Below are 10,768 nucleotides of genomic sequence, written 5' to 3' on the forward strand. Positions count from 1 at the left end.
TAAAACAAGATGTTATCAGAGTGTGCTCAGCTGTTGTAGGCTATTGTAAACAAGTCTCTTGTCAGGGTATATGGCTCAAGATGGCTACAGGGATGATAGCCGCCTTCTGTTGGCTCCCCACAGTGTTTATGTGTGTGTTTTGCCATCATGTATGTATATGCAGCACGTATGTACCTGTGCCTAAGGAGAGAGTGTGGAATCTCTCGGGACAGATGGCAAGGTGGTTGTGAACTGCCACATAGGTGTTAAGATCAGCAAGTATTCTTTTTTTTTTCTTAAGATTTATTTATTTATTTTATGTATATGAGTACACTGTAGCTGTCTTCAGACATATCAGAAGAGGGCATCAGATCCCTCACAACACATGATTGTGAGCCACCATGTGGTTGCTGGGAATTGAACTCAGGGCCTCTGGAGGAGCAATCAGTGCTCCTAACTGCTAAACAGTCAGTCTTTCCACCCCACAGCTAGTATTGCTAACTGCCAAGTATTCTCTCCAGTCTCCTGAGTCTAACACTATTTTTGTGTGCATTGCTGGGATTGAAGTAGATCCTCAAGCATGTTAGTTAAGCACTCTTTACCCAAAGCTTCTTTTTTTATAAATTTTTAAAATTATTTTTGTTTCCATGTGTATGGGTGTCATGGGTGTGTGTCTGCACATCACATGCATGCCTGCTGCCTGTAGAGGCTGGAAGAAGTTGTCAGTTCTTCTTGTATTGAGTGGACTTCCAGATGGTTGTAAGCTGCCATATGGGTGCTGGGAATTGAACCCCATCCTCTGGAAGAGCAGCAAGTACTCTAATCACTGAGCCATCCCTCAAGTTCCTTCACTTTATTTTAAGACAGGGTCTTCTTTTGTTAATTTAGCCAGACTGCCTTAAAGTCACTCCAGCCCAGACAAGACTTATTTATTGTGTATTGAGAATGGGAACTTAGCCTAAAGTATGTTAAGTGAGTGTTAGCTTTTTTTTTTTTTTTTTTTTTTTTTTTTTTTTTGGTTTTTCGAGACAGGGTTTCTCTGTGTAGCCCTGGCTGTCCAGGCTGCCCTCAAACTCAGAAATCCACCTGCCTCTGCCTCCCAAGTGCTGGGATTAAAGGCGTGTGCCACCACCGCCCAGCGCAACATTTTCTTTATTTGTTCATCTGTTAATGGGCAGATCAGGACAGGATCCATTGAGAACCTCCATACTGATGTCCACAGTGCCTGTACCAGTTTACTTGCCACCAGTGGTGTTTAAAGTCCCTACCTTCTTTATCAACAGGCACAGTGGCTCATGCCTGGAATCCCAGTGCTTGAGAGAGGAATATCGCTCTAAATTGGAGGCCAGTAAACCCCATAGTCAGGCCTGCCTGAGATAGTGAAGTACTCCCCATGTTCCTCTTTTCTTATCCATTTCTTTTGTTTGTTTGTTTTGGTTTTTTTTGTTTTTTTGTTTTTCAAGACAGGGTTTCTCTATATAGCCCTGGCTGTCCTGGAACTCACTCTGTAGACCAGGCTGGCCTCGAACTCAGAAATCCACCTGCCTCTGCCTCCCAAGTGCTGGGATTAAAGGCGTGTGCCACCACTGCCCGGCTTCTTACCCATTTCTTGTCACTTGTTTTCTTGAAGCTAGCCATTCTGACCAGGGTGGACTGGATTCTTTTGTTTGTTTTAAGATAGTCACTTGTTGGCTAGACTGGGCTCAGATTCACTGTCTGAACTCCAAACTACTGATCTCCCTCCTTCTGCCTTCCAAGGATTGGAATTACAGGTCTGTGCCACCATGCCCAGCCCGCAAAGCAGTTTTGTTTTAAATGAAACTTCTTGTTGTTGTTTTTGTTGTTGTTGTTATTGAGTGTGGATGAGTTTATGTGTGTGTGTGTGGTGTTTGTATGTGTGTATGCGTGCATGCATGAGAGAGAGAGAGAATGAGAATATCAACCACTTGGAGCCAGGGTTAGAGGAGATTATAAGCTGCCCAGTGTGGGTGCTGGGAACTGAACTGAAGACAAGAACAGCTCCTGGAGACTAGGGATGGAGCTATATTTCTTTACACACTTCATTCTGTGGGTCTAGCATTTTGCTTGTGTATTTCTGATTTGTTAACATCCGGCCCTTCTCCAAACTGGAGGTGTCAAGCAAACATAGGGGTCTGAACTTGAACTTGAGGAACTAGCAGACCTCCAGATGTCTGAGTATTCTAGCATGTGTCAGGATGTGAGCATATGGACAAGAGCATAAAGTGGAGAGAGAATACCAGTATTATGTGGTGACTTACGCCTGTTCCCAACACTAGGAGTCTGAGGCAAGATAACTGCTACATGTTTGAGGGCAGCCTGGGCTACATATTGAGAACCTATCAAGAGGGGCTGGGAAGGAGAGTATGGGGTAGGTCTGGGTTACAGCATGTTAGTACTGGAGAAAGAACAAAAGCCATCTTCTGAGGCTAACAGAGAAACCCTGTCTTGAAAAACCAATAAATAAATAAATAAATAAATAAATAAATAAATAAAAGCCATCTTCTGTTGGTTACTATAGCAATAGCTATTGGGGTCCTGGGTCAGAATCGGGGGCGGGGGGGAGCTGTAGCAAGGAAGAATTAGGAACCATTAGGCTGACAAGGCTGTCAAGGAGGGGAAGCAGAATGGAAGGAGAACATGGTTGAACACTTGAGGGAAGAGGAGGGAATCGTAAATGGCGGTGGAGATAACAGAAGGTAGCAGGCAAAACCAAACCCATGCAATTTGATTATTAAGGACTCTGCAAGATCTGGAGAACAGGTGGAAGGACTGGCCTCGGACGTGTTAGGAACAGAGTTGGAGAAGACAGCTTTGGGGTTGTTGTTTTTTGTTTTTGAGAGGATCTTCCTATGTAGCTCTGGCTGTCCTGGGTCTCGCTATATAGACAAGGCTAGCCTCAAATTCACCAGGTTTAGTTTCTGGACATTAAGGGAATTCCCATGGGATGACTTTTGTTTTCTTCATGTGCATGTGATAGCCTGGAGAACCTAAGGTTAGGAAGGAGTGGAGGGCAGCAGAAATTTGTGGGAGAGGGCAGAAATTGATAGAACAAATGTGAGAGAAATTAATAGGATTGTTTGGAAAAATTGGATGAAACAATTTTCTGAAGGGGCTTTCCACACCTGCTTATCTTCTTTTGTGCTGGGTGTATGATCCCTATGGACCCTGCCAACCCAGTTTGTGGTAAGAGCTGTAAGCCCCAGTTTCTTGCTCTGTAAAGTGTAGCCACTACATGCCCACTGAGTAGAGCCAGCACGCAGTTTGGTGAGCCGGTGTGTGCAGTGTGCACGGCAGCCTGCAGTGGTTGGGCAGCTGCTGTTCATGTGATAGCTGTGCTCTCCTGCAGAAGAGAGGCAGTTCCCTGCCCAGCAGGAGGAGTCGAACTAATGTGGTTTTGCTCCTTTACTGCCATCTGTTCCCGCTGCCATCAAGGTTCTGCTTGCATTCAGTGCTCAACAAACAATATGGAGCAGGGAAGCAAAGGGCATCTCTGACTTAGTTAATTCTTCAGTGCATCCAATAGAAAGAAATGTGTTTTAAACAACTGACAGGAGCATGGGGTAAAAATGCTTGCTTAGCATGCCCCAGACCCTAGGTTTGATCCCCACAATACAAAATTTGGCCAGGGCTACACAGAGAAACCCATTTTCAAAAAACAAAAAAGCTGGAATTGGAAACCAAATAAATAGTTTGTTCCTGTGTTGCTTTAGGGTTTGTTTTTGTTTTGTTTTTGTTTTGTTTTGTTGTTTTTGTTTTTGTTTTTTTAGATAGGATCTCTCTGTGTAGCCCTGGCTGTCCTGAAATTCAATCTGTAGACCAGACTGGCCTCAAATTCAGAGGTCTACCTGCCTCTGCCTCCCGGGTGCTAGGATTAAAGACATGCCATCACCACAGCTTGTGTTGCTTTGTGTGTGTGTGTGTGTGTGTGTGTGTGTGTGTGTGTGTGTTTTAACAGCCTTGTGTTCTGTTACTGTGATTTCGTCACAGTAACAGAAATGAAACAAGAACCTTTCCATACTAAGCAAGATTCCTATGGTAGACTCTTGACTTTTGTGTGTGGTTGTACACCCATCCTCGAGCCAGCCACTAAACTCCAACATGCACACCTGGAGTCATGCTTTGCACAGATTAAGGGGCTTGGTGGACCAGTGGTGGTCACTGAAATCACAGGAGATTAGCATTAGGGATCACCATTGAAAACCCAGTTCCTGTTAATGGATGAGGTATTATTGGGAAGCAGGCTAGTATGCTTACCCACCACTTTGCTGCTTTCTCTCCTGTAGTCCTTGGGTCTGTCCAGCGCAGCAGCCAGCATGTTTGGGAATGATGGCAGTGAGCTGATCCTGCACTTTGTGACTGAGTGCAATGCTCGCCTCAACCACGTGCTGGAAGAGGAGCAGAAGCTGGTGCAGCTGGGCCAGGCAGAGTAAGTTTCATGGCATTATACCTCTAAGTAGCAGCTAGAGATCGGCCACTTTTCCCACTAGCTGTCCCCAAGAAGCTGATAAAAGAAGTGCCCAGAGTAGTGCTAACAGCCTGGACAGGTCTGAAACCCAGCAGCCATTCCTCCTGGGGCTGCATAGGAAGTGTGGCCCTGGCTTTTGAACTAGAAACACACTGTTTTCTTTTCCCTCTTGCAGGAAGAGGAAGACAGACCAGTTCCTGAGGGATGCAGTGGAAACCAGACTGAGAATGCTGATCCCCTACATTGAGCACTGGCCCCGGGTACAGAGTCCATACTGAGCTCCAGAGCAGCAGTAGTGCTGCTCCATCCTCAGCACCGTGCACTTGGGGACTCAGCACACCACTGAGCCATTAGCTCACGAGCACTCACCATGGAACCAGGAGAGCATAGTGCACTTGGCAGAGCTAGATTCTGGCTAGGGAGTGGCCATAGGGAGTATAAATTCATGGACCTGTGAGTGGCCCTGCATACTAGTTCATATCAAGTGTGCCACCAGGTCTTCAAGGAGGAACAGTCTTCCTTGAGTAAGGTCACAGCAGTCTGAACTTGGTATCGGCCATCTTTACTCAATGAATGCCCTGTTGTGTTCCAGATCTGGAAGACTGGGGCTTCTCGCTGTATTGCTAGAATAGTGCCTACAAGAGGAGTATTCATTGCAAGTACTTGGCTTCCCTTTTCTAAAGCTTCCCTTTTCTCCTTTCTGAAATGTGTCATAGTGTGGGCCTTTTGTGAGTTAAGAAAGCACCCAGCATCCTCTGTCCAGCTACAAGACTTGACTGTGTAGGAACTTGACCTTGGGCAGCAGCTGATGGACTTTGATCACCTGTGTCACATAAAGCCGGGGTAGAGCTGTATTGGGTTTCAGCTGCCTAAGTCAACACAGTCCTGCCTTTGGGGCTACTTTGTAAGGGGATGTTTTCCACTGCTGAAGGACCTCTCTGCCAGCCTCACAGCCAAGAGGATTGTAGAGTAGGTAAAGCATTAAGAGCTTGTTCGCTAAGGCCCAGAGAAACTGGTATTTGCTAAAGGAGGCGCTCAGATCGGTGCTAGCACTAGTATCATCTTGGAGGGATTGCGCCTATTGGGAATAGGAATCAACTTGACTTAAGCAAGGCGACAAGAATTTATTGTGACAGAATGGGGTGCCCTTCTCATCCTTGCTCCAGGACTCTTAGACAGGAGTGACCCCCTTCAGCTGTCAGTATTTTCAATTTCAAATGTTGGCCTGGAGAATCTGATTAGGTCATCTTAGGACAAAACCGTATCTTTGGCCCCATCACTTCTAGTCAAGGTTTCTTAGTGCTACCTCCACCCATGATGACTTTCAAAGAGCAAGAACTAGGACGACCCCCATGACCTCCCCATGTGAGCCCTGTGTGTGCTGCTCTTAGGTGTATATGGTACCTCCTCTGTTATTTGTTCTTCAGGCCCTCAGCATCCTCTTGCTCCCTCACAACATCCCACCCAGCCTGAACTTGCTCACCAGCATGGTGGATGACATGTGGCATTACGCTGGGGACCAGTCCACTGACGTGAGTGTTTTCAGTAGGCCCATAGATGTCTAGCAAAAGCTTGGGTTTTCTTAAAGTTTGTGGAATTTCTTTGATCAGAAAAGTCTGGAAGGGCAGCAGTGTCATTCCCATTTCAGGAGGAAAGGTCCTTGATGAGCCAGAGAGACATCTGGGTCATTGTCATTTAGGGACCAGCATTTTAGCATGAGCTGGTAACTGTCCTTGCCACTTGTAGAGGTGACACAGGCCTTGGGGCCTTATGATGGTGCTGCTTTAACCATCTCCCCTCAGTCTCCTAAGACAGATTCTGCAGCAGAATTCCTCCATGTGTGCCTTTGCTGAGACTGAGAGAAAAACATGGAGACACCCATTGCTTTAAAAAGAAACTCCTCCCTGTCTTGACCTGTTTTGTTGAAAGATCAATAAGCCCCCTTTAAGCAGGCACAAGGAAGAATATGACTTATTAATACTACCATATTTCTGGTGGGATATTAAAAAAACAAAATATACCTTCATAAAGGAAATTAAAATGTGATGGTGCTTTGTGGCTTTGAGGATGGGAAGGCACACAGCAGCTCCGCACTCCCACCACACTTATAATAAAGTGCTCTAATAAACTTTGTCTGTGTGGGAATATACCACCAACAGAGATGGTGAGAGAACAAAATTAGAAAGCAAAGAAATTAAAGGAATAAAACACCAAGCAGCTGAGCTGGTCCTCTGAAGAGCAGTTACTAAGGCTGGCAGAAGTCACCAGGGACTCGAACTCTCAGCTTCACCCAGGTGTTATAATCTACCCCTGATGCTGCCTCAGCATCCCCATGTGGTATAGATACTAAGATTTAGTCATGGCGATCGAATCGTAGAACCTTCCCAGGACTCGGAGGGTTGGGAATTTCACCAATCAAATCATCTTGGCTGCTGGTTAAACCTCCTGGTTCCTGGTGCTTAATTCAGACCCTCTGACTCAACCTAGGAGCTTACAGTTTTAATCTCATAGGCAGTTTTGATAACCAGCCGAGTTCAGGATAGTAGTGTCCAGAGGGCTATATGTGTCAGTGAGGGAGAGAAGAAATGAGGAAAGAGCCTGGGCGTCCCTGAGGTCTTGAGTGGGAAGAACCAAAGACTCCTTAACCCACAGAGCAGTGATTCCCCACCCGCTGGGTGTGTCTTTCTGCAGTTTAACTGGTACACCCGCCGTGCAGTGCTTGCTGGCATCTACAACACGACAGAGCTGGTGATGATGCAGGACTCCTCCCCAGACTTTGAAGATACTTGGCGTTTCCTGGAAAACCGGATTAATGATGCAATGAACATGGGCCACACGGCTAAGCAGGTAGCTGGGGATTGGCCATTTGGAACCCTTTACAGTAGGCACACTTGTCTGTCTCAAACATGTGCTCACCTAGCTGATTTCTTGCTTCCTGTTGTCCTTAACTGACTATCCCAAAGGCCAAGAAGGCTAACCGTTTCTTCCTCATGCCAGCCCTTCCTTAACAGTCTGTCTATCTGTCTGTGGTTGTGTTGTCCGTAGGCTCTTTTCCAGGACATTAAGCCACCTTGACTCCACTGTGAGGCTCATAGGCTTCCTGGGTTGTCCTTTCTGTTTCACCTTTGAGCTCACTCTGGGGCTTAAGAGAATCTGACCTAGGTTCCTCTTAGGTGAAGTCCACTGGAGAGGCACTGGTGCAAGGACTGATGGGTGCAGCAGTCACGGTGAGTACTGCCCAGTTCAGACTCCCTCCCTCCCATTTCACTCTGGTCCCGTGCTTTTCGTAACATGTCACCAACCCATGTAGCTTTGGAGCCTTTAACTGAAGCTGAGTAAAACTGACCTTGGGCAATCCTCAGTATCTTCTGTCCTCAGCTCTTCCCTCTTGTCATCAAGAAATAATTGCTAGAGCGGGGGCAGTGCACATCTGTATCCATCACTCATTATGCTAAAGCAGGAGGGTAAAAAGTTCCAGGACAGTGTGGCCAAATGGCAAGCTCCCCACTCCCCACCCCCAGAGAAGACCACCTCTGCCTCTGGGCCCCCAGTATGCTTGAATCTGTGTCCTAGCTTTACCTGCTGCCTTGAATACCCCAGGCTTTCCCATTGTGGTCTTAGAGGTAAGGCAAGCTTCACCACTCTCTGTGCTTCTATCCCTGTGTTAGCTCAAGAACCTGACGGGTCTAAACCAGCGCCGGTGAGAGAAGGGGAACCCATGTGCCTGGAAGGAGCAGCAGTAGACATGAAGGGCTTTGACAAGATGCACCACCCATTGAGCAGGATGTTAATGAGAACACACTGAAGAACTTGGAGTCGTATGACAGCCACAAGGCTGGAAACCACAATGCATTTACTACAGTTCTGACCTGGAATTGGGCCACTTCTTCAATTCCTAGTATGAGGCCTGGCCTCCTGATGCCTTTTGCATTGCAGCTATGTGTTTGAAAAATGAGATTCACATCCAAGTTTTCAAACCACAAAAACTTGGCATGACTCTGCCATGTTGTCACAGGCATCGTGATCATGTCTTGACCTTAGAATTGCTCTCTAGGAGCTGGGTATGGTGACATATACTTGTATTTTCAGCACTCAGGAGACTGCTGAAGCAGGAGTGAGAGTTCATAGGCAGGCTTGTCTGTGTAGGGAATTGCAAGCCTACTTGAGCTGTATACTGTGATCCTGTCAAACAAAATACCCTGAGAAATATTCTTAGGGGCTCACAACCAAGGTCCGAAGGTAGCACATAGTGGGAGCTCTTCCCAGCACAGGGCAGACATTGTGCTCACAAATGTATTTGCCACTGGCCATTACTCCTCTGGATCCCCTCAGAAAGCTGCCTCACCTAGTCAGGTGCCTTGGACAGTCATGCTGAGCCTGCTATCACAGACACCAGCATGCATTGCAGGATCATTATTGTATTTAGAATCTGTAAAAATAATAAATATGTTTGAAACAATTTCTTCTTGTTTTGTCTAGACAATGTCTATCTAGACAGTGTCGAGTATCCAAGACCCCAGCAGTAGACAGTAGCATATGGAAGAGGTCTGAGTTCTGGCTATGGCACTTCCTCATACTACCACACTACAGGGCCACCATAACAGCGTTGCCTCCCTGGGCCCAGTCAAATGAAGGTAATCCTAGGCCATGAGCTCCTTGTCTGCTTCTAGTCTCTGACTACTTGAGGGCAGTCCTCCAGTCTATACTGGCTCTGTTTCCTTTGAGCCCATGGTTAGTACTGTCTTCTGCTATACTCTCCTGTTTAAATCAGCTGATAGGGAAGGTTGAGTTTCAGATGTTGTCCACTGAGCTTTCTGTTGGGCTCTTTCTGTACCTCTCATTTTTTTTTTTTTTTTTTTGTCTCAACATCCCATAAAGTTACTGCCATGTAATTACACTTCATCTTTTCTCTATCCTTTATAGCATCCCTCTCAGCAGACATGTGTGATTCATGGTTCACAGGGATGGTGTGCGCTGGGGGGGGGCGGGTCCCTCTGTCAATGCCTTTATCTCAGAAAGAAATGTCCCTCCTGGTTACAGCACCTCTTTATTCTCTGACAACTCTGCCCTCTAAATGTACTTCCTTCAGGGTTTTGTTTAAGGGCCTCTTTTCTCTATGTGAACAGCCACCATGTTTTTTAGAGGCCCATTTAAACTCTTCAGGTACAACTACACAGATCTGTGGAAATGGAGAGCATTGCTTCAGAAGTACATCATACGATCGAGGGTAGAAAGAAAAGTGTGTGATCATCTAACATGTTGGGGACCTTTGAGGTGACTCAGTGGGTGAGAGCACTCGCAGTCAGGCTTGGTGTCCTTACACACACACACACTCACACTCAAACTCACACACACGATGTGTTGGTACCATCACATGCATACACACATATAATACAAATACATGGGCTTTGTTTTTCATGTGTATGCGTTATAGTACTCTCTCTGACATTAGCTCGTGGGTCTTTTGTTGTTTGCTTCTTTGTGAATTATCTATCCTGAAAACGTCCAGAGGATTCTTCTCTCCACGTTCCAATTCAAAGAACGCTAAGATTACAGACTCTTGCATTACCATGCCTGCTCTTTACAGGTGTTCTGAGAATTTGAACTTGTGTCCTTGCATTATCAGTGTTTGGTTTAGAACCTTATGACTAGGGACTGAGGAGCGTGTTTTGCTTATTAAAGTAAACCGGGCCTCCAGATTCTCCCAGCATCCCAGTATACTCTGTCCCCCACCCTGAGCTTTCCAGCCCAGAGGCTGGGTTGCCCCCCCCCCCCCAGGCTCTTCCCTGTATAATCCAGACGTTTTGCTCAACCTCCCCTCCCCCTCCCAGTCCCCTACCCTACCCCACTTCCCCATCCCCCCATCTCTCTTTTTCCTCTTCTCCCTTCTGGCCCTTCCCATGGCGACTCCCCTGGCCTCGGTTCTTGGGGCCAGTGAACTCGCCTGAGAGCAGCTTCCCGACAAACCTGCCTTTTAATATGTTCTAATCTGCCTTGAATTGGCTCATTTTGCCGGCAGAGAAATGACCTATATCAGTCAGTCGTTTTACACACTGAGTCACCTCCTCAGCCATTTTGTTTATGTATAGATGTACAACTTCTGTCTCTTAAAAGGCTTCATTATATTCTTATGTATCTTTTAAATTATTTTTATGCATATGGGTGTTTTGCTTGCATGTAGGTTTGTGCACCATGTGAATGCCTGGTGCCCTCAAATGCCAGGAGAGAGTTTCCTCAGAAATTGGAGCTAAAGATGTTAGGCGTCATGTGGGTGCTGGGAATACACTCCAAGTCTTATGGAAA

General features: G+C 46.3%; 1 protein-coding gene across 1 annotated transcript in view; it reads left to right on the top strand.

Moving 5' to 3' along the window:
- Positions 1-8,924, top strand: part of Coq9 (coenzyme Q9) — a 16,096-nt gene extending 7,172 nt beyond the window's left edge. The window contains exons 4-9 of the mRNA XM_034522318.2: positions 4,284-4,426; positions 4,641-4,725; positions 5,893-5,997; positions 7,157-7,312; positions 7,639-7,692; positions 8,134-8,924. Of these exons, the coding sequence (XP_034378209.1) occupies positions 4,284-4,426; positions 4,641-4,725; positions 5,893-5,997; positions 7,157-7,312; positions 7,639-7,692; positions 8,134-8,169 (579 nt within the window). The 3' untranslated portion in view covers positions 8,170-8,924. The remainder of the gene's footprint in view (positions 1-4,283; positions 4,427-4,640; positions 4,726-5,892; positions 5,998-7,156; positions 7,313-7,638; positions 7,693-8,133) is intronic.
- Positions 8,925-10,768: the final 1,844 nt, after the last annotated feature.

This window comes from Arvicanthis niloticus, chromosome 18 (genome assembly GCF_011762505.2).
Source record: "Arvicanthis niloticus isolate mArvNil1 chromosome 18, mArvNil1.pat.X, whole genome shotgun sequence".
NCBI lineage: Eukaryota > Metazoa > Chordata > Mammalia > Rodentia > Muridae > Arvicanthis > Arvicanthis niloticus.